Below are 24,776 nucleotides of genomic sequence, written 5' to 3'. Positions count from 1 at the left end.
ATGGCCCCGCCCCTCCCTGAGCCTGGTTCTGCCGGAGGTTTCTTCCTGTTAAAAGGGAGTTTTTCCTTCCCACTGTTGCCATAGTGCTTGCTCATAGGGGGTCATATGATTGTTGGGTTTTTCTCTCTGTGTGTTATTGTAGGGTCTACCTTACAGTATAAAGCACCTCGAGGCGACTGTTGTTGTGATTTGGCGCTGTATAAATAAAACTGAATTGAATGATGTATTGATGGTCAGGTGTGATAGTCCCTGAGTGTTTTGTTGGTGCATGTTTCTGTTCATGTATATTGTGTTAGTCTTTATTAAATCTAAATAGCTAACAGTCAGACCTGATGAGGGTCAGTAATCTACTTTAATCTACTTTAAATGTGAATGCAGCTTGTTAGGTCTCGCAGGTGTTTCTCCAGATTCAACAGTAGGAGAATGTGTAAAAATGACTCTATTTATTCATTTTAAAACCAAATCCCAACAATGTTGTGATGTCTGGTAATCGTGTTATATTTTCATGGCTTTATATGTGGCCCGAAACAGATATTCATCATGCAGTAAATTTGGAGGAGATTATTTGCAACGACTACTTTTGAGCTGAACAAGAAGCCATGACTGCTTGAAAAACAAGACTCAGTATTACCAGAGGATCTCGTCCTCGCGTCGGCTCAGCTTCTGTTTACTCTCTCGTCCACTGACCTGTAATCAGGTGTCTGTTTGTCATTCAGGAGGAGGCAGCCAAGCCGAAGAATCTTTGCTCACAGAGATTGTCTCCAAAGTGGTGTTTCCTCGACTGTAAGTATTACTTAATAATAGTAGTTTTTACCTTTATGCTAATCATTACCCAGTATGATGATATTATGGTGACATCCTGTTTCATGAGTATGACTTATACATAAATACTCTTATCAACACTCATCTTGCCTGTTTGAAATGGCAGTTACCAGTTCAGTTTTGATCAGCTGCCTGTTGGTCTTTAATTAACTTAATGAAGCTCAGATCAGTCATGCATGTTTTTGCTGCTATGGATGTGTCATATAATGAATGCATGCATTCATAAGCATAATGGCAGAGGAATCATGTTTATAGTCATTTACAAATGTTGCAGATTAAGTTTACTGTCTTCTGTTCTAAGGCAGTGATGAAGTCACATTACTGGTGTTTTTTTGTGTTCCACTGGGAGAAATGGACAAACACACAACTTGTTACATTTTGAGTGCCCCTTTTCAATCTTGTGCAAGCAATACCAGATCTCTCGCACCACATGTTGCTGTGAAATGTGTATCTGATTGTAAGAACGCAGTCAGTGACCTACAATCAAGATCTGTACTCTGCTTTTGTTTTGTGTAGATTTCAAATGTTCAAATTGTTAGAAAATCGTATCGTAGGTCCATGCAGCATTATCACAGGCAGTGTGAGCAGGACAAATGCTGACACAGTTCTCTAATGTAAACAGGTTTCTGTGTTAGCACTTCCTCAAAATAACATAAAACATAGTCCCATCAGATCCTGGGTTTTGGAGAATGTCATGAATATTTATCTCTCAGAGCAACTTGCCAAAAATATCATAGAGAAAGACCAGGCTTCCTACACAATGCTAAATGTGCATGCACATTAACACAACCCCCCCACACACACACACACACCTCTGCCTGGGTTGTGTCCTGTTGGCATTGAGCAGAAAACTGGATTTAAAAAGATGCAGCATCTACCTGACAGAGAGATAAGGAGGATGTGTTTGAGGAGGGCGCATGTGATCAGTGCTACTTCTGCTCTAACCCAACAGAGGATTTACACACATGGCTGATATGTTTAAGTGCTTTTGAAAAACTACATTGTTTGTTTGTACTTTTCACATTTGTTTGTTATTAAGTTATTTCACTGTATGACTGTATTCATGACATCAAAGAATTTCATCAGTTCTTCCTATATTAGACTATATTTCCTCCACCAGCTGCTCAGATGGACAAACTGCACAGAATCTGGCTTTAGAATAACATTCCTAGAATGGTGTGAAAGGAGTTGTGTTACCAGCTGCTGGGCTGTGCTGGACCACGAATTAAACTGGTCCATGTTCATTATAATGATGCAGAACAAAGGTGAACTCGGTGCAATGGGACAAAAATGCAGTCTGGTTAGAAAGTCATTGTTGCATCACAGTAGTCATTGATTTGGTCTTCACAAAATGAATGCGAGTTCCCTGTTACACTGAAATAAAATACAATTATTTTATGGTGTAAGAAACAGCAGTTTCTCACCCTGTGGGGGCAGCGTCTCGTCTTGTTACTCTGCAGGCTATTGGTTTCCCACAGTAATTGGCACAGGAGGTGGGAGCTAGCATATGTACAGATTAACAATGTTCAAAGTTATTTGCTGACCTGAACCTTAATGACCGCCTGCAGCAATCTGCTTTAAATGAGCTGAGTTTGAGACATGCTTACAGGAATAGTAATTTTCCCACGTTGTCTTTATTTGGCTAAAACCGTCTTTTTGTGTCTCCTCAGCCACGACAGCCGATCGTTTCTACAGGATCGACCGAGCACAGGTAAGGTTTCACCACCTGTGTTCTAGTTTTTAGTCATTTTCACTCCGTGACCTTAATGATGCCTTCTCGTTTGATTCTTTGCTAAAACCTTCAGGAACATCTCAACTACGTATCAGAAATCTCCCAGGAAGAGATCTTCATCCTGGACCCTGAACTTGTTGTCATGACAACTGTAGGCACCTCCCCCTCAGCCATGGCCGACCTGGTTAACCCCGCCCCTAGCCCAGTAAACAGCAGGTAAATCAGTTGTGACTAAGCTGAATTTTCATTAAACATTTTTTCTTTGTTCCATTCATTGCAGTGAGGAGAAGGAAAAGCGTGGCCTTACTTTGACTCCTTGAAGTAATCAATAAATCAATAGAAATAGTCTGCCAATTACAGTTACTTACAACCAAAATTTACATGAGAAAAGTATTAATTATTCTTCCTTTGATAATTTTCTTATTACAGCCTTTTAAATAATTCTGTGGCGAATTCTGTAGTTGGACAACAACCACGACAGTCCATAAATATAGATGTTTACAATGATCCTTTTTAAATCAAGACTTTAGTCCCCTGGCTTAGCAGGTAATTATACCCCATGCGGCTGAAATGCAGCCACCTGGGCTCGAGTCCGACCTACGTGCTCTGGCTGTGAGTCTCCCCCACTCACTCTCTGTAAAAGTTAAATAACCAACAAGAAACCCTCTATTATTATACACAAAATAAGCTGATTCCAAGAGTCATCTCGTATTGCTGTCAAACGAAATACTCTGTAGGGCCTATTTCATGACCTAAAAGCTTCTCCAGGGACAGCACTTCTAGTCAGAGCTCCACTGATGCTTTAGTCTACACTGCTGCTTCCTCCTCCGACTCACCTTCATGCTCTGTTCCCAGGTAAAGACGCACATTAAACACAAATGCGTCCTTAATGTGTTTTAATGTGTGTCTGTTGCTCTCACCCTGCTTCTATGTTTCTGGTTCTAAAAAATGAAACAAAACAAGGAAGCCAATGTTGTGGTCCAGTAATGAAAGTCAGTCTGTTGTTTCAAAGACTAAAGCAGTGGGCCAGGCCAGATCTGGGGAAAAAGTATAGATTGATGTCAAAAACCTGGGTCCTTTTTAAAGTTTTAATTATTATTTTATTTCATAATTTTAGTTAAATATATAAAAATGTAGATTTGGGGGATTGGAAGTTCCTAGTTCAGTGTGGCGCTTTATGTTTTAGTGCCTATAAAATCTAATCGTGCATAAATGGATGAGTTCAGTTTCTTTTCCTACTGAGAAAATCTGTCATCATTATGTTAGCTTGTGTTTGCATATGTTTGTGTCTGTGGGTCTTGAGATCTGTAGACAACACGTTTGTATTCTACTCGTATTTTCATATTATTAACCATGTACCATAGACTCGTGAAGGTTAATTCCTTACCTTCAGCTGTCTGTTGATGCTCCATAAACAATTCTCGTGAGGCAAAATGAGAAGAGGGTAAGCAGATTATGAGTGAGAGGATCAAGAATTTCTGGGGAGAAAACTGGTTTTATTCAATATTTTCTTACAGTAAAGAAATCCCATGAAAAGAACCAAGCCAAAGATGTGTTTTCATCTTCCTGACATCTCTGTGTTTGCCTGTGGCACTCGGCTTCATTGGTTTGATCTAAGGATGAAAATCTTGAAAAACATTCCTCAAATACAGCACCAGTGAAAGGTTTCAGCACATCTATTTATTATAAGACTTTCCACTGTTTTTTCCTCATGTTTTGCATTATAGAGTAAAAAGATCAAAATAATTGAATAACACATTTGAATTTTCTAAAACATGAAAATCCTCAAACTTTGTAGTTCACTCATCCATCTGTCACTCACCTGAGTTCAGATCACCCTGCCAGCCCGGGGGGGCAACAAAGTGTTCCCAAGCAAGGTAACAAAGGTAATCTCCCCAGTGTGTCTGGGACCTGCAAGAGGCCTCTTCCTTGTAGGACATGGTCAGCATACACAAGGCATCCTAATCAGATCCTCAAACCATCACAACCTTCTCCTTTCAGTGTAGAGGAGTAGCAGCTCTACTCTCCATCCTACCACTAAGAGCCCAGACACTTTTTGGAGGAAGCTCATTTCTACCCAGACACACACTACCCAGAGCTTGTAAGGGTAGGAAAGCTGAAAGTAGTTGCTTGGTTGATGGTACTTCTTGGTCACGCAGGTCTTACAGAGGCAGAGGTGGGATTATTGCTCGTTTTCCTGTTGAGGTACAAAGCAGAAACCACATGGCATGTTATGTCTCTTTAAGATGTTGGTTAAGTGCTGTCTTGAATTCTGCATATGTCAGTGAGAAAGACTCCCAAATCCATCCTACCTCCAGCTCCATGTTTTACACCATTTCAAATTAGTGTTCATCAGAACAAAGTCGAAGTTTCTAATGGTCTAATTTCCATCCCTTTTAATGGAATTTAAGCAGTTCTGGTCTTCCTATTGGTCTTCCTTAAATGTGTTTTTTTGCACTTAGAATAGAACAGAATAGAATAGCTCTTTATTGTCATTGTACATGTACAGTAAAATTATGGGTGCTCCACACCAACTGTGCAGTAATAAAATATGAATAGTAGGACATCAAGAAAATTATATACAAATAGAAAGAGTAGAAAAAATATACAAAATAAGAGAGAAGCACAAATAGAGAGCAGGTTGCAAAGTGCTGGGGAGTAGTGTAAAGGACTCTGTCTGAGTAGAGTCGGTGTGAGTGGCCTGAGTGATGAAGGTTACCCAGTCTCCGATTGGTGGCTGCGCAGCCTTCTTGTTCTCAATTGTGACCCCTGCATACCAAACACTGAGGAGTGGTAGAAACCCAGTAGCAGCCTCTGGTCCCAGTTACTCTTCCTCATGACACAGAGGAAGTGCTGCAACTGCTGGGTCTTCTTTACCAGAGTTTATGGTGTTGTGGCTCCAAATGAGATGAGCGGAGATTTAGGTGTCCAGAACCTGAAGGTGGAGCCCGATTCCACTCGTTCTCCCTCTAATGGGAGGGTAGTGGACCTGTCTGTGCCTCCTGAACTTCATGTTGAGTTCTTTTGCTTTAAGCTCGTTCAGTTTCAGGTTATTTTCTGAGCAGCAGTGGGACAAGTTCTCTACCTCCGCCCTGTAGGCTGTCTAATCTCCGTCAGACATGAGTGTAACCACGGAGGTGTTGTCGACATACGTTTGATGACGTTGGGTGGGTGGTGTACAGTCATGTGTGGACAGGCTGTACAGTAGGAGGCTTAGAAGGCAGCCCTGTAGAGATCCGGTGCTGAGTCACAGTAGAGTGGCGAGGTGGTGGCCGAGTCTGACTGATCGGGGCAGTTTAGTGGTGATGGCATCTTCCATGGACCGTTTTTGCTCAGTAAGCAAACCGGTTGACACCATCCACTCAAAACACTTGATGACTTGATGTGAGGGCTGTAGGTCTGTAGTCATTGACGGTGTATATTTCAGTCTTTTGAATGGGAATGATGGTGGAGGCCTTCAGACAGGTGGGAACAGTGGCATGAGTCAGAGGCTGAACAGCCTGGTAAGGATACCTGCCAGTTGATCCACACAGGCTTTGTCCACAGTCGCTGGGATGCCGTCAAGGTCAGCAGCTCTCCTGGGGTTGAACTCTCTCCAGCCATTTTTGTTCTTGCCGCGTCGCTTGTGTTGCGGGTATCTGGTGATAATTTTCACATCACATCCTGTTTCACAAGACACAATCTTTGTGGCACATCGGGTGGTCGTGCAGCTCTGTACTTTTTTTAAGATGGCGAGCTGTGCCGCGACTGTCGCAGCTGGGTTGAAAACATGAGTCTACGATCGTGCCGTTTTTTACCGCCATTTATATGATAATCAACTTCTTTGGTCTCAAACTGAGCAAAGAAGTTGTTGAGCTCCTCTGCTAGTGTGAGGCTACTGTTGGAGCCATGGCCTTTGAAGTTCTTGAGGATGCCTCTCCAAACCTGGCTGTGGTTGTTGTGTATGAGGAAGCCCTCTAACCATGAAATTCATCAGATTGTGCTGAAATACAGTGCTTGTAAATGGTCATCATCATGAAGTAACTTGACACCTAGTGCAAGACTGTGGCTTTATGAAGTGTTTCTAATGTTTTTAGACAACAGAAGAGTGTTGGAACCGTGTTGGGTTGACTCTGAAGGATTGGTTGCTCTTTAAAGGAAAAGATTATTTCAAATGAAACTTAATTTATATCTCAAATTAAAATGTATAAATATAATTACTGGAGTCACTTAACAAAGAAACAAACTGCTAATGAATAATAAATAATTAACCAGTTTACTGAATACTGGAATGCTTTAACCCTTTCGTGCTGCCTGTTTCACTGGTCTGAACTAAGCTTCATTGGCTAAACAACAGAGATGTCTGAGATGTCCTTGCATGCAGATTCATTTGAGGCATCTGTGACAGCCACATCTGTGGTTAGTATCTCAGATATTTATTATTTCAGTTACAGCAACTATAACCAGTTAAAGCCAGCTGACAGTAGATGAATCCATATCTAGGGCTTTAAAACACTTAGACTCCTAACAATTGCCACAAACAACACAATGTTTTGTAGAGCACTGTGGGCGTAATTGCATTTGCTATCACTCCAAAATCCAAATAACTAATTTTATAAATGTCTAGCCATCAAATATAATATGATGCTCACTCTCAGACTATTATCCATTCTCTACAGAGCAGTGCACTTGTCATGTTTTTCTGCTCATCAAGTGTTGCACAAATACACATCAGTATGTTTAGAACACTAATTATTATTATTATTATACAAGCATGTATTGCAATGTTTCTTTCATCATCTTTTCACTAGTTTCACACCCACTGTATGTTTTTACAGTCTTTGCACAGATTACATCAGTTTTGTGTAGCACAGTGTGCAAACTGGTACAGTGGGTCGTCACTTCACACAAGGTGGTCCTGGGTTTGACGCCAGGCTGCTTCTCCTCTGTGTGGAGTTTGCATGTTCTTCCCGGGTAGTTCAGCTTCCTCCCTGGGACCCTGTGACAGCTGTGACTGGCTTCAGCTCTGCTGCGACTCTGTACTGGATGAAAGGAAGGAAAATGCCTGTAAAATGACTTTTGCCATTTGTCTAAGTAGGCCTGGGATTTGTGGCCTATTACTTCCTGTTACCAGTTCCTCTGATGGCCATGATGTATCAAAAAAGCTTTTTTGGCATTTTACCCCAGCGGTATAGAAACAGCCAAGAAATGTGGGGAGGGTTAGCAGGGGCGGCCTGGCAAGGGATTCGCCCGGGGATTCATTTAGTTCTTGTGGTATGCACTCTAAGCACTTTAGGTTTTCACTCATTTTTATCCTGGATTGACATTCTCGTCCGTACAGTATCATAAATGCCACAAAAATGCAGCTAAAGCAGCATGAGCTCCCATGAAGCTTCTCATAATTAGTTAGTTAATAAAGAACTGATTTCATTACTAATGTTAGTTTTAACAAACTGTTAGAAGGCAGCTTAGAGCCTGAATTCTATTTCTTGTCTTTTGTGTGATCTGATGTGTCCCAGTCACAAACTATGACCATCAAGTAACAAATGTTACAAAAAATGTTACAAAAAACCTGTTTACTGTTTCTCCTGGCAGCTGAGCGGCTGTGGCCATGTGAGCTACAAACTGTGAACACACATTTGCATGTGGAACAGAAAGAGGCAGTAAATAAAGTAACAGGTACAACATGAGTATAAGCATAGCAACACAACCTGCTGATCCTGACAGTAAATCCCTTTGGCTGTGTGTGCGTGTGTGAGTGTTGGCGGGTTGATTTGCAATGCTGAGTGCACCGAGTGGGAGGATGAGGAGGAGAGATGAGATCGAGGGGCAGAGTGAGGGAGAGAGAGGTTCAGGAGGAAGATAGTCAGGAAAACAGTGGATGGAGAGAGAAACGTAATGCATGTCAGAGCACTCCAGAGTCGCACCAATCTACTGTATTTAGACACGCACACACACACACACGCAGCACGCACACGCAGCACACACACACGCAGCACACACACACACACACACGCAGCACGCACACGCAGCACACACACACACACACGCAGCACACACACACACACACACACACACGCAGCACACACACACACACACGCAGCACACACACACACACACACACACACAGCACAGCGGTTTGCCCACGCAGGGCCAGAGGTGAGCGTTATTCCTCCCACTACAATTACTTTTCTCTGTTCTATTTCTCTCCGTTCCCCTGTCTCTCTGGCAAACACACTGAAGGACACCTACACACAAAACATTTAGTTTTTTAAATGAATTTTGACCTGAAAGCTTCACTTACTGTCAGTTTGGCATCAAGACTGACATAATCAGGAGCTCAAGAATTGGAAATCTTTGGAAAATTGGAGTCTGTTTTGTGGGAAAAACTTAAAACCGTTGTAAGAAAGTTTCTATTTTGTGTAGACTGACACAGACACAAAGATGATGCTGAGCTTAACAACATAAACAAAGACAGCTGAGCAGTACAAATCCTTGACTTTAGTCTCTGTTTTGTGCTGGGAGCAGCAGCTTTGGAGCTGTGGCTGCTACACAAGACATTTCACCTAAATGACCAAAACTTATATATGCAGCTGTTGATCACACATACAGAAGATTCTGCTGACATAGATTTTTACTTTGCAGTATCATCCATGATCAGATGTTATTGTGTTTGGTAGGTTCAAGCAGGGTACACAGTGTAGTAACCAGCTGGTTAACCTCAGACAAACCTAAAGCTTCTTTATCCTGGTGAGATGAGTCAGCCTTTTATTCTGTTAGAAAAACAGAAACACAATGGCGAAAACGAAGACGTGGAAAACTCTGCATGCAAACGTAAAACAGACAGAGGACTTAAATACACTGAAGGGTAATGAGGGAAGTGGAAACACAGCTGACACACATGAACATGACGCCACAGGGGGAGCAAAACTAAACACACTGAACATGGACCACAGGCAACATAATGGGACATGACATGACAACACACGCTTGACAACATGGAACACACAGACATGAAACATGTGACAGACTGGGGAGACATGAAACACAAGAGACACATGAGAACAGTCCATAGAGGACAAGACAGACTGCACAGACAAAGACTCAAAACTAAAGGGAGCTTGATGATAACTAAAAATAACACAACAACTCAACATATCCAAATGTAACCTGATGAAGAAGCAAACCATCAGGAATCTGCTGCATCAATGAACAGTCAGTTAAGTCCTCTTACTCACACTTCTGTGCTTAAACTGATTCCTGCTTGGATGCCACTGATGGATACCGTGCCATCATACTGGTGTTAACAGTGAGGTAGAGTAAAAACAATGTTAACACATCACAACAATGTGTTTTTAAGGCAGGCTGAGAGTTTGTGCAGATACAGCAACATGATGCTGCTCCCACCTCAGAGAACTGGTATTACACAGATGACCACAAAGGTTTGCTTTTCAGGAAAATGGGAACAATGGTAGAGCAACCACATCAGTGCTGGGATAAAGCACTATGTGTGCTCTCTATTCTCTCTTGGTGCCATAGATTTGGGACTTTGTGAGACTCCCTCGGCTGCTACCAGTTTCATATGTTTTGAAAATTCAGAGAATTTCACATAGCGGCTGTTTCTTCTTGCTTTGCCCTAAGCTTGTCCTACTTTCACAGCCCTTAAAATGCTTTATACTTCCTTCCTCTGTTCTCTACCCATGCCTTTACCTCAATCATGCTCATTATCACACCGTTTACTTCTTTAACCACACCGACCAAGACGCTGCAGACAGGCTGAAGATGTTTTGTTCCTCATAACGTCCCTGTGAATCTCAGATCTGTCTGAAACACGTCTCTCTGTAAAGTCATGACTGGTTCATCATTTCTCTCTCTGTGTCAAATATTCACAGGGATGTTGTTGAGATCTCACATGCAGGTGTTTTCATGCATACGTGAAGCTTCAGAGCTCAGTGGATCTGTGAACTGTGCCTCTTTCTTCTGTCCAGGCAACATGAAGTCCTGGCTGCATGCTCACTCTACCTTTGTTTCCTTTGTGTTCTGCTGTAGTTCTTCCCCAAGGCAGCACATGAACAGTGACAGCACAGAAGCAGAAGTTTTGACGCACAACAAAGAACCTGTGACCAGCAAACTCAGCCGGTTAGTGACTCTTAAATATGCACCGTGTTTTTTACGTGTTTGGTGTCGCAGCTCTCGTCTGTTTGGCTTCCAGCCTGCAGCTTGCTGGGTTATATTTTTAACAGTGTCTCTCTCCAGAACTAGAGATGAGGGATAGTCAGGTTAATGACCACAGAGGAATCAGTGAGAAAGAGGAGGAGGGTCTAAGCAGTCTAAGACCCTTCAGCTCTGTGGCTCTTTTTATCCTCTTAAAGTTGTTTTTCTATCGATCTGGCCATGTGTTGTGTTACTGCACAGCAGAACAGCGTGGATGGTAATGTAACTGTTGAAGCTAACCGTTGGAGGTCTAAGTCATCATCAGTGATAACCCCAAACAAATCCTAACCCTAAGTTTTGACTTGGAAAATAAATAAATCTTTCTGGTTCGTGTCGGTGAATATTTTCCTCGTCCACCGACTGCCAAGACATGAAAGAACAACTGACCTATTCTGCTAGCAGCAGGTTGGGTTTATCACTGATGCTGACGTCAACCCTCAGACGTTGTGAAGCCCTGTTGGTGCATCCAGCCAACGATGCCGAGATAAACACAGACTGATCTTGAAGATAACAGCGATGATGATCAGAGTATATGGATGTATAAATGTCTGTATCGTCTCCTCAGCTTAACCAAACTTTGTCTGTGTGATGATGTTTGTGCAAAGAATACGAACATCTATATTTTTTTAAATGATTTATTATAACTTCCACATGTTTGGATTTCTGCATGTATTATGTTCAGTTCATCATCTCGAAGTCTTGAAAATGTAATTTTCTTCTAAGCTTTTGTCAATAATAAAAGAATAAACACATATACCCATGTAAAAAATAAATATGTAATAAAAATTCAAACTACTAACAAGATGCTTGAAATGAAGGAACGCGACCAGCAAACACCATTACTCCAAATATAAAACATAAAATGCACACACATCGAAGCCGGCCGTATAGCTTTAACAGTGTTCATCTATTTACAGCAAAGAGTATTGATTTGACTATTTAGCATCAGTGAAACCTTTTAAATGTATTCTGCAGAGCGGGCTGTATCCATCGTTCCAACACAACAGCTGCCGATACCAACCAAAGGCAAAAGTAAGTATGCTTAAAAACACTTTTAAACCACTTCATCAGTACACAATACCTCTACACAAACAGTTTTTTCTACCTTTCATCAGGCTGTGAACGCCTCATAGCACACTGACTCCTTGGTTAGGACCAGATTAGCTTGGTATTAAATGATTTTATATAATTGATGTTGAAACCAAGCCTCCCGAGTGTGTGTGTGTGTGTGTGTGATGCTGTCCACAAATACACTTTACTCAGTTCAGGTCACTTTTATTTGTATAGCGCCAAATCAGAACAACTCTGAGATCAATAATACAGACAAACCCTGTCGATCATATACAGGATATCTCTGTGTCTCTGAAGCCTGCCTCCTTTATCTTTATATACGTTAGAAACTGTGAGCGATGCATTTACAGTTTCTCATGTATATGTATGAGGCAGGTTTCTGATTTGGTAGCTCGGTCACAAATGGCTGTCCTCCTCTAACCCTCATGTAACTCTACTTAAGCTGCACTAGGAGACATGATGGGCACTCAGGAGTGTGATGTGATTTGAGGAAGACTGTTCTTGACGGTGTGATGTGAGTTAATGTTTTGCTAATAGTTTTCATCCATTAATGATGAAACCAGTCAGTTTGAGTCAAGTCACATATCTCTGCTCATTAAAACATAATAGTACTCATTAAAGCGACAAAGTAACGTGCTCATTAAAACGTTTTTGCACTGAGTAATGAGTACAAGTGGTTTTGCACCCTAAACAGCTGTGTGAGAGATCACTTGCTGTACTTGTGATCTTAGGCTATAGTCTCTGTTTACACAGCACACTGGCTCTCAGTCTGGGAAAAAACATTTTTGTACACGCACAAATTTGCAGTAGAGCAGTTTATTTCTGGATGAGGAAGTATAAAAAGTCTTTCCTAACAGACTGGTGTAACATGTGTGGCATCAGTTGAAAAACATAAATTCAACTAGAAAAAGTTGCATTTCCTGCGAAAATGCAGTGTGAATGCCTCGTAGTGGAATCTGCTGGAAACAGCAGAAGTAAAACTATGTGCTGAGAGGAGGTGAAGAAACTGAAAATTCTGCAGGTGAAGAAGCAGAAATTTGTACTGAAAAGAGGTGAAAAAGTTAAACTGTCTGCTGGAAGGAAATGTTGCCATGAGCGGGATTCGAACCCGGGCCTCCTGGTGTCACAGCTACTCATCTCACTGAGCCAAACTGGTTCTCAGGTAACTGATAACAGGTGAAGAAACTGAAAATTCTGCTGAAAACAGTTTAAAAAAAAGTTGAAGAAATTGTTGCCATAAGCGGGATTCGAACCCGGGCCTCCCGCTCTGAGAACGGCTGCTCATCTCACTGAGCTAAAACACGGCTCAGCCCGGCAAGCCAAACTAGTGGTCACACTGATAATATGGTCCTATTCAGCAAAATGGGCCAGAAAATGGCACAAAAAGTATAACAGTTATGAGCACCAAAAGATATAGCAGGAATTAGCGGAAGGAGAAGAACAGTTTAAAGTTTGAATGGTGAAAATCGGCTGAAAACTGAGGGAGGAGTTAACCAGCAAAGGTCCGAGCAGCTAGAATAAGGTAGAAGAAAGAGAAACAGGATCTCAATAGTGTGAATGAGTTTGTTATTGGACTCCATTTTTAGACATTTCTTGTTAAGTCAGGTTTGGGAATCAGGCGTCATCACTGACACGACGCTGGCTGGTTCTACCCTGAGCGCAGTCTCCAGCGCCATCCAGCTGTGTCACCTGCCAAAGGCCCTGTAACATACTGAAGGATGCTTCACCCTGCGAAGACAATGGGCGCGGTTATATCACATTCCTGCTTTGATGCTGCCTCTGGAGCTGATCCCACACAAAGCACTGCTTGCATCATACGACAGTTCCAGCAGAAGTGGAAGTAGAGGGTTTCAAAAGTGTCCCAGAAATAACATGGGGTTATTTTTGAATTAAAGATACATGAAGCTGCACAGAGCAGGTGAGGAGACGGAGGGATGGCATGTAGAGTCTGCTCAAACTTCACAGAGACTGAACGTTTACTCTGGAAACACTGCCGGCTTGAACTGACCCACCCAATCTGTTCTTTGTTATAATTTATCCTTATTTTTTTGATATTCATATGTACTGAAAGTGTTAAACACCAAACGGCAGCAACAAGATTCCTTCACTTTCTGCCAAAACCTCGATTTTGATTTCACTGAAAACAATGAAATTACGATGGAATATCCAGGCCAGCTGATCGCTCTCCACAAAGAGCTAACAAAGCAACTGAACTGTTTTCAGACAAAGGTTTCAAGGTTGCATTAAAGCAGATATAACCCATCCCCTGCTCTCTGACAGATGATTATTGGCATGCAGCCTATTCATACCTGACTGAGCAGTAACATTCAGACTGGAGGCAGAAACCAGAACGCTGCTGCTAGTCTGGCTGCAGTCTGTGTATTTGTAGGCAGTCCGAGTCAGGCCGTGATTGTTTGGAGACACTTTTGCCTCTGACCAGGCGACTTGTGCAGTCATCTTGTGATGGTTGCATGCTCAGACTCTTGGTAATGAAATTGTTGCCATAACTACTTGAATCACCGAATCCAAAAAGATTCAGTGCAGCCACTGATGTTTCCTGGCTGAAAGCAGGTTGCTGTGCTGTTTTTACTACAGTGTGACTGAACCATGAAAGAACACAGTAGTTATTTTGAACAGGTGATCATCGTGTTTGCTGTCATTGTTTCTCCAGATGGGAAAAGAGCCAAAAGATGAGCGAAACAGAAAAGGAGAGAGAAAAAGGTAATGCACACACACAGTATCGAGGGCTTAACTTGTAGGACCTGACTGAATGATGTCTGATTCCTTCACTCAAACATTTCGCTCCACACAGAGCTGAACGTGTACCTGACAAGTCTGTGTGAAAGACAGAGAAGAGACTCAAAAAGACTCTTTTCTTCTCTGACACATTTCCTCCGACTCGCTCTGCCTGCACTCGTTCTAGCATGCTGGGAGTCGTGGCCGGGGCTTCCTCTTCTGTCAGCACCTCTGTGCTTGTGTTTCTTTGGGATGTTGCATGTTTTCACTTGGCAGCAGGTTTGTGTGTTAGATGAATACGACCCAGTTGTTGCTGTCAGTTATTAAAGATAAGATAAGATAACCTTTATTAGTCCCATCATTAATAACAATAATAACTGCTAATACAGGAGTGTTATTCATGAAAAATGCCAGTTGAGAGTGAGCTGCTGCATAGGGACGCATTCATATTTCCACTGGTCACGTGTTTTAAAATGGACTGATTCTTATTCTGCACTCAGAGCTTTATACAACACGCCACATTCAGCCACACAAGCACCGTCTTCTACGCTTTAAGTGCTTCTAGCTAACATTCACACACTGTGGATGGACGCATCACAGAGGGGGGTCGTGCTCATGCAGACTGAGGGAGCCAGGGATCGAACCACCAACCTTCTAATCGACCTCCTGACCTACAGCTACGCCGCTACACCTACTGAATTGCCAGAAATTTGGATATCATGTATCCCATTGTTTGTGGTATTTTTACATCAACCATATGCTCAGCATCTGCTTCAGAAAAAACAGAGGCAACAAAAGTCTGTACAAATTGTGTAGTTCCAAAAACACCTGAAGAAGAATGTCACACTGACAAAAGGTCAGGAAGAGGATTTCCTGTAAAAAGACTGGACAACAAATAAAAATAGGGAGGGATTACTCACGTTCAGTAATGAAAAAATAATGCATCCCAACAGTTATTCTACAAATAAGTTCTCTTTCATGAGCCACAGCGAACCATGTGATTAAAAGGAATGATGTTGTGGGGTTAGCAACGCTTCCACATCCAACCCTCTGTCGCTGTTCATAGTTCAGCCAGGAAGACAAAAATCCATTTACTGTAAACAAAGGCAGGAAATCCCAGCATCTTCACCAGGAAGAGTGTGACTCTGCTCTGCAGTCTGACGATTCCAAATTTGTCACAACTCCTCTGTGATTAAGAGGAATCCAGCAAACATGTCCCAGCGTTTTACTCTGAAATGAACACATTTAGTTTAATGTGATGCAAAACAGTAACCATCAGTGAATGTGACTCTATGGCTGCTGCAGACTGTAAAACACTAGCCTCAGTTTCAGGTGCAGCACAGTGGATGTTCAACATGTGAGGCTCGGCTTTGTCCTGTTGTCGTTCCGTTTGTTTTAATGAAATGTGACTCCAGGCTTTCTTTCTTGCGTACATGCATACATCTGCTTTCATCCACACGCACACACGCAGCTCCCATAAGGGTCAGACAGGCTGACTGCATCAAACTGAAGAGTTCAATGGACCAAGTGACGTGTGCGAGTGTTTGTGTGTTTGTGTGTCCTCTTTCTACCTTTTCTCCTCTCTTGTGTCGTAAGACTGAATCTTATTTTCTCTGGTTTACTTAATTCTTTCCCTCGGCTAAATTCATTTAATTCACAGTGTGTGTTTGGTTTTGTTGTGTGTGTGCGACTGTGTGTGTGTTGTTTTTGATTTGTCTTACAGCTACAAACGCTCTTAGAGGTTTTTGAAGTCTGCTCGCTTTCTCTCCCCCTCCTTTCACTCACTCTTTGCACCCCTCTCTCTCTTTCTGTCTCACTCTCTCTCACACACACACACACACACACACACACACACACACACACACACACACACACACACACACACACACTAAGCCTAACATAACTGGATTAGGACTCAGCTACTAAAGAGAGAGGGAGTGAAAGCAAGTATTGAGGTCAACCTAATAAACATTCATCTCATATCTCGGCTTAGACAGACACACACCAACCAACTGTTTCACCCAGTAACAACTCTGAACAGTTTTCATGGGGATGTTCAATATAATGATGATCCTTTGTGGCGTTATCTAATCACTCAGCTACTGCACTGTAGCCACAGAGTGGCTGATCCCTGTTTGCTTCATAATTTCCATTAGAACAGAAAATGCCAGCTATCACTACAAACATGACTCAGTAAATATACCAATTATCCATGTAATAAAATAATTATTGTGTCACAGCACTGAAGCTGTTGTTTGTGATGCTGCTCAGGTGTTTCTAATATTCTGACCCTCGTGGATGTAATTTACTGCCCGTACATGTTTTTTGTACGGACACGATGATACGATGTTTGGTTGTTTATGCAGATGCTTTCTGTAGCGTGACAATGAAGCTGTGATTTTGTGTTTGCGTTCTCTCTCTGTCTCGTAGAAATGTTAATGGATTGTGTGAAGAACAAGGACTTGAAGAAGGTAAGTACTGATAAGTGCTTGCAGATTTATTTATTAGTCCGCAGCTAACTTAAGGAAGTTGCATGGAAACACGTTCCTCTGAGACACCTCTCTCACACCTTTCGCATCCTTTCCATGTGTTAACAGCTAACAGTAGGATTAACATCTCACTGTGATGCATTTAGACTTTAATTACAAATTTAGTTTGTCATCGTGTTAAAAAAGCCTTTCTGTTAACGTTTATCTCGCCTGTATATCACCTGCAGCTGCAGGAGCTGCACCTGAGGGGAGCAGACCTCACGGTCCTGGACCAGTCAGGGTGGAGCTTGCTACACCATGCTGTTAGTACAGGAAGCAAGGACATGGTGCGCTACATCCTTGACAATGGTAACAGAAAAGCATCGAGTGGAGATGAAGATCTAGTATTTACAGTAATGAAAAACATGCTGGTGCAGTTCTGTCAGGCTGTGGCAGAGCTCCATCCATCCATCCATCCGTCCGTCTGTTCGTCTTTTTCTATTTGTCAAGTCGGTGGGATCAGCTCACAGCGCTATGACTGTGAAAATACTGCCACCACTGTTGCTAATAATGAGATGATACTGCAAACTGAAGGTTAAAAAACCAGTTTGCATAGTTGGATGAACCCCGTGTCTCTACAGTCACTCCTCCTTCTCTGTTTTCCAGCACCAAGTGAGCTGATTGATGTCACTGAAAAGCTAAAGTGAGTATGTGAAACATTTAGATGTTACAGTAGGAACAAATAACTTGAGGCGATTTGTTTTGGGCTGCATGTTAACACTAGTCTTAGAATAATAACGAGGTTTGTGTGTTCTCTATCTGCAATGAAGTGACTGTATTCAAGCTTTGATGATGATGCCAATGAGCTCTGGTCTCTTTCTGTTGCCTGGCATTCCAACAAGTGTAGAAAACATTAAAGAGAATAAACATAAAAGCCAAACAGAATCAGCTGGGTGCCTCTTCATCAGCTGTGTTTCACTCCCAGCATACATGAAATACAGCTCGCTCTCTTCTTTTCTCTCTGGTGCTGCATCGTGGACCACCAGTGGGGAAACGGTTCTTCATCAGGCTGCGTCGCTGTGTCACAGGACTATCTGTCATTATCTGGTGGAAGCAGGAGCCTCACTCATGAAAACAGATCTGCTGGTAGGTTCAGTAGCATTTACAGTTCTCCACGACTCTGTTAAACAAAAAGGAAACGCCCTCCTTCTTTGTCAGTGTCAAATTGCTTTTTATACTTGCAGACGGACTCCTGATTCATGTGGCTCACAATGACAGAACTACATACAAACAGTATTTCTGCCCTCGTTACTGGATATACTGAGTATCACCGATGCTGGCTGCAAAATGGAGATGTCCAAAAGTTACTTGACGATGTTTCAGTCACAGAGATAAAATTAGTGGGTTGTAGATTTTCCCATAAAGACGTATACTGGCACAGTCTGCTGTTCTGGGTAAATAAGTGACTCACCCCTCTCTTAAGCTTTAGGCATGACTAAAGCTTAAGAGAGGTCGGGTGATGCAAGAAGACGGTGCTGAAGCACACAGGTGAATGTACAACGAAGTGGTTTAAAGGGAAGAAAACTGCATGTTGTGACCAATCTGTGCAGAAATCCTTTCAAAGCTTCACACACATTTTGTTCCATTTTGTCTTTCTCAGCCCCGGAGTACGTCGAGTCTTCTTTACTTTAATCGTTTCAGCGAAGGAGCACAATCCACACAGCTAGAATTTGCCTTTTCAGAGAATAAAGCACCAACACAAATGTGTAGTGAACAACACGTATGTGGAGAACATGTGTCGGAAACACTCGCTCAGGAAGCATTTCAGAGGGGAGCTGATGAACGACTGCACGTTTTGGTGAATGCAGTGCAAAAATGGCACTATTGCAGTGGCTTTAGCACATGTTTGTGTTCTGGTCTCAAATGTTTCTCTTTTAGTTTTTCTATGGAGGTTTTAACTGCATAGGAAAAGCTCTTAACTCACTGGACTCAGCAATGACCTAGATACTGAGGGGAGGAGAGGGGGGAGGAAACAAGAGAAGTTTTAACATTCACCATAAAGTACTTTGTTTCATCTTAAAACGTCTCTGCACTTGGACTCTCTCCCGCTTGGCTCTGGCTCTTCCTGGAGCGTAAACCCTACCCATGGCTCGACCACTGTTATGGTTGTGGTTAGGACTGGGCGGTGCATCGAGTTTTTAAATATATCGATATCTTTTTATATGAGATGTGACAATATTGTTTATGTCGATGTAGTCTGTTACGTTATAATTATACTTGTGGAGCTGCAAGTTTGCCTCTTTCGTCCACTTTTGTCTCCACGCTGCGTTACTCTGCCTCTCCCCCCCCATCGCTTCACCTGCAGGCAGCGACAGGACGGACACGGCAGCTATCACAGAGGAGCTGCTCGGCAAACAGAAAACATTTGAAGATTATTATTTTAGTGCTGCAGTGCTACTCTAAAATGACGTTAACGCCGTAACTGCATTAACCCGACAAATCTCCGTTAACGAGTTACCGCAGGTCGCCCGTGCGTGGGGCTGCACGGCCGTGCAGGTAGCACTACCAGTATTTTCACCATTTACAACAGCAACAAAAGTGCAAAATGAAGAGTGTGTGAAACAAGCTGCATCCCAGACCGTCTCCCAGCATCCTGCCCCGAAACAAACCACCTTACAAAACTCGTATACCGTATTTTTCGGACTATAACCTCACACTAAAATCCTTTCATTTTCTCAAAAATCATCAGTGCGCCTTATGCATGAGTTCTGGTTGTGCTTACTGACCGCAAACCGATTTTATGTACACGGCGCTCAGCAATCTGTCAAAAATGTTTTGGTACGACTTTGCTACGAAGCTGCAGCGCTTGATGGATTGTTGGAGCATTACAGCTACCGTAGTCAGGAGCGGAGTGATACGTACTCTGCTTCAGCGTAATGTTACCGTACTGTGTGCGTATAAGGGCCACAAATGGCAGCTGTAAGAGACACGGTTACAAAGAGGGTTTCAAACTGCAGGCTGTCAGTCACACAGTAGAACAGCAGCTCATTACACTCGGCGTCTGTTAGTTTACATTTTGACTGCACGATTGTGATGTTTTTGTTGTGCACAAAAACAACATAGTTTTATTTTATTTATGGAGCATTATTATTTAACAAATGCTGATCATTTATATAAGTTTTGCACGTACATCTGCGCTGCATGTTAATAAAACTGCCTATGTGAGATCTGGGACACAGCTTTGACTAAACTCTCGTTTTGTTCGTACTTTATGGTTTTAAATAAATATTGAGATATATATCGTATATCCAGCTAAAGATCGAGATATGAATTTGGGCCATATCGCCCAGCCCTAGTTGCGGTCATATTTTTTTACCATATATTGTAATTAAGTAAATAGATTTATGTCCCAACAACATGAATACGACACAAATGAAGCACCCACACTGTAAAGCAGCTTCTATCCTCAGTTCTTTGGTTTTCAGTGCACTGCCGAGTCTTGATTGGTGAGCTGGTTGCTCTGTGTTGGGCCGCCTCCGACACAGGGAAGCAAATGAGAAACGTTCCTAAAAAGCTTCGTTTTCTGCGTTTACATTTCTTTGTATGCAATGCAACATTTCAGAAACTGGGAGGAACCTGTACAGTGAAGGCAGCATTACTAAGCAGCATTAAACACACAGTTTTGTTTGTTTGTTTTGATCATGTAAACAGTTTAATGCAAACCAAGTTTAGTGGGCTAACACAAAGCTCTTTGTCATGCAAAAATATTCATTTTTGAGTGTAATGTCTCTTTTTCAGGGTGATACTCCTAAGAACAGGGCGGAGAAGGCTGAAGATGCTGAACTGGCAGCGTACCTGGAGAACAGACAGCATTACCAGATGATACAGAGAGAGGATCAGGAGACGGCTGTCTAAGATATTGGAACTCTCCTTGAACTGGACATGGATGAAGGTTTTTTTCTCCTTCCTCATATTGACCAGACACAACGTGTTTAATGCCTTTGTGCGAGCTGAACTGGACACAGGTCCCAGTTTACTGCTGACAGCCCTCAAAAACAGGTGGAGAGTGAAGCTGTGCCAAACGTGGTTTAAATAGCAGGGCTGGCGTTAACTGCGGTGAAGCGACGCACATTTTCAGAAGTTTATTAAGTCGTTTTGATATTTTGATGTTAAATAGCTTAGTAAGAATAATAATATTGATTTAGAAATTTTGTGAAATTCTCTGACTTGGAACATCAGTTTGGGGGATTGCGGGGTGGGTGGGGCTTTGAAGAGTCATGTTCATATGGTAATGATTTACTTTATTTCTTATGATTATTAAATACACAACAAACACAAAACCTAAAACTGTCAGAAGCTACAGACACTGTATGTGTATAGATCATAGATCACACAGGATGCAGACTGATGATTAAAAAGTTAAATGTCCTGCTGATGCGTTCAAGGCCAAAGTTCTTTGTAGTAAAATACACATGTGACTAATAAACATCCGAATCACTAGCTGGATAAAAACCACACACACTTTGTAGACGCATATTGTGACCTGATGTTAACAGGATACAAAGCATGAAGAAATTAAACATTTTCCAGTGTCGAATTCTTTCATTTTTTTAAAATTCATTTGGATTTGAATATTGAAAGACACAGAAAACTTTTACATCTACCAAATTCACAGATGTGTGTTAGGACGGCACGTTCAACATGTCCAACATCCTCCGCTTTAACATTTATTGAATGTCCAACAAGGACACTGAGAGCAGAGCAGCCTCGGCCTCGCAGGGCTGGATACTGGTGAAAAGAAGAGTTGGTCAAAACCACAAGTGTTCATCCTCTTGGGACCATGAATACCTCCAGTTCATTTTATCAAGGTTATTGGCGTCATCAGTATAAATGCTGTTAGATTAATACTTGAACTAAGCCTTAAAATATTTTCCAGTTCTGTGCTTTTGTTTCATAAATGATGGTGATATGTTCATTTATAGCCACAAAACTCAAACTGGTGGCACTACCCTCGTGATTCCTCTTGAATAATTTCAGCACAAATAACCACACATATTGAATGGACGTAACAGTGGATTGGCAGACGCATGCTGCTGCTGTAGTAGGTGGCACAGGAAGTGCTGTGCGTGTCGCAGACGTCAGTACCCCAACAGAACCTGCAGGAAACCACCAATGAGTCGAGGCTTTACTGGAGACGCAGTCCTTTCCAGGTTTAACGCGCAGAACTGATGTGTGCTGTTTGCACATTGTCACCACTGCTGTGATCGTGGTTTGGTAGAACACACAACACTGACTGTTATTATAAGACATGGATCATAAGGCCCTAAATATTCAACACATCTAGAATTAAAGCCTTCACGTCTTTGATCATTCCTGTTAATAAAGTTGATTCACCACCTGCATGTCTGCCAAAACCATTGACTGAAAAAACTGTGATTAGAGTGGTTTTTCATTCAGTGACTGTGGGGCAGGTGTTATATTAAAGTATAATAATGTCAAATTAGATCAAATCGATTTAAGTTAAACAAATCTAATTAGATATAACAGATGGAGCAATTAAGAAATATATTTTGGAATATTTACATCTGTAACATTGATTTCATCAGCGGTTTGCGACTGCAAATGAAGACGTAGCTCATCGAGAGCTTCCTTAGTTTCATCTTTATTATTGTTTCTGTGTATTTTAAAGTGCAGTAACTATTAGGCCGTCCCCTAACAAAGAAAAGAAGGTGTTGTTTTTAAATGTTTTAAATGAATGAGTAATTACACGTTGGCACAGTGATGCAGTAGTCAGCACGGGAGCAGCATAGAGATCAAGAAAATTCGTGTTTTTTGTTTATGTATGAAGACAAAAGATCAAAATTTAAAATGACTCTAAACGTGGTGAGGACATCTACAAGCAACAAATAAACATGTCACCACTCATTACATGGCTCTTTGATTGATTTTAGTTTTACGTCCAGACTTTCCAGCAATACTAAAATATTTGAACAGGAAACAGGAAGAATTACAAAATAAAGTTTTTCACACTGCTTTGACATGAAGTAAATATGTGCAGAAACATGTCTATTTTAATGTTAGTTTACTTTTGGGGGATTTCAGTGACTTTGTCAAAGTGTATGATAGAATTTACTGTACAAAGTTTAGACCCGAGCGCAGCACCTACTGAATCCTTTCAAACCAAAAGTCTGTGCCCAAGTTTACGGACTTTTTTGTTTTGCCTGTAACTTCCAGCATTTGAGCTTTTTTGATGTCTTAAGGTTTCTTTGCATTGGAATTCTTGTGATGTAAAGTTAGGATTTGTTTTTCAATCATCTGTTGCCAATGTTGTTTTTTTTCAAGGCAATTCTTTGTTCAAACATTTGTATGAAATAGTTTAAATCGCAATTATCAACAATTATGTGTTTTTATCTTTCATTATCTCCGCATGTACTAATTGGTTTTAACTCCAGTTTGTTTTTGAGAGGAATGTAAAAATAATAAAACAAAGAGGTAGTTTGTTTTTTCATGGTGTCTTTTGCTTTTTATGCATGTAAAAGTACACCCAAAAAGCCATTAAAGTTTTTCAATTTCTTCCTGCTCACGAGTGATGATATTTACACAAAAACATTTCATATTCAAACAGCACTTTTATTATAAATGCATGTAAATATCAGATTGCGAATGCCTTGAAGCTGTGGACTGACAAAAATGTATTGTTTGTTGCCAAGTTTAATGGCCTCTCCACATGCTTTCTAACTCTACCATTGCTCCTACGATCTGATTTTCAGACGCTAGGATAGAAGGATGCGCTCTGCCAGGTGAATACAAATGCAGTCCCTGCATGCCAGCCTGCTCGTGTGATACTTGACTCTCTGATGCAGAGATGTTATTTATTTTGTGAAGGAGTCAAACTCATTCAGTTTGTAAGCACACAATAATTCAAATATCTGAAAGATTCACTTGAAATTTGATTTGCATCGTTTCTGGTTTCAGCTGTTGGACTGGAGATGTCAGAGTCCAGTAAGCAACAAGTCAACTTTCTCTTTTTTACCAGTTTCCCTGGTTGCTGTTACTGAAGTCACCGTTACATACACAACATTAAATAAACAGAAAAGGGTGCAAACAAAACTAGATTGCATGTCCATTTCACACTGGACACTGTGGACCAGCGTGTCGATTACATGCTTTGCTGTGATATCGTTTAACAGGAGTTGTCAAATGTTAATCCTGGCATGCCCAGCATGGGGGTCACTGTTGTTGACCCTCCGTGTCTTTCAGAGCTCCTCTCTCAGAATGTTCTAGAGCTCCCTCTTCCTCACGCAGTATAGCTACAGCTATCACTGCAGCCGTTGTCTTCTGCTTGTGCAGCGCTTCTATGTCTGGTTGGTTTGTAAATGACCTGTATTTGTACAGCGCTTTTCTAGTCCCTAAGGACCCCAAAGCGCTTTGCACAACCAGTCATCCACCCATTCACACATCTACCCATGCCATCACCATTCACACACTGGTGATGGCAGCTACATTGTAGCCACCCTGGGGCGCACTGACAGAGGTGAGGCTGCCGGCACTGGCACCACCGGGCCCTCTGACCACCACCAGTAGGCAACGGGTGAAGTGTCTTGCACAAGGACACAACGACCGAGACTGTCCAAGCCGGGGCTCGAACCAATTACAAGGCTCCCAACTCTTGAGCCACGATTGCCCCCTAGATGCGGGGCGATCGTGGCTCAAGATCGCCCCGCACCGGGGGTCTTGTCCCTAGATGCGGGGCG

The 24,776-nt window shown here is 41.9% G+C and overlaps 1 protein-coding gene across 4 annotated transcripts in view; it reads left to right on the top strand.

Moving 5' to 3' along the window:
• The window catches only part of LOC309700338 (diacylglycerol kinase zeta-like), a 94,724-nt gene extending 73,454 nt beyond the window's left edge, over nt 1–21,270 (top strand). For all 4 annotated transcript variants that reach the window (XM_082523863.1, XM_082523862.1, XM_082523861.1 and 1 more), the window contains 11 exons: nt 717–783; nt 2,493–2,533; nt 2,628–2,770; nt 10,583–10,672; nt 11,723–11,779; nt 14,490–14,539; nt 16,985–17,025; nt 17,271–17,391; nt 17,689–17,725; nt 18,069–18,168; nt 20,821–21,270. In XM_082523863.1, the coding sequence (XP_082379989.1) occupies nt 717–783; nt 2,493–2,533; nt 2,628–2,770; nt 10,583–10,672; nt 11,723–11,779; nt 14,490–14,539; nt 16,985–17,025; nt 17,271–17,391; nt 17,689–17,725; nt 18,069–18,168; nt 20,821–20,937 (864 nt within the window). In that variant the 3' untranslated portion in view covers nt 20,938–21,270. The remainder of the gene's footprint in view (nt 1–716; nt 784–2,492; nt 2,534–2,627; nt 2,771–10,582; nt 10,673–11,722; nt 11,780–14,489; nt 14,540–16,984; nt 17,026–17,270; nt 17,392–17,688; nt 17,726–18,068; nt 18,169–20,820) is intronic.
• The last annotated feature ends 3,506 nt before the right edge of the window (nt 21,271–24,776 follow it).

Source organism: Aulonocara stuartgranti, assembly GCF_965226115.1.
Source record: "Aulonocara stuartgranti genome assembly, chromosome: 23".
NCBI classification, from domain to species: domain Eukaryota; kingdom Metazoa; phylum Chordata; class Actinopteri; order Cichliformes; family Cichlidae; genus Aulonocara; species Aulonocara stuartgranti.
The sequence above is the reverse complement of the archived record's forward strand: the minus strand, read 5'-3'. Positions and strand labels throughout refer to the sequence as shown.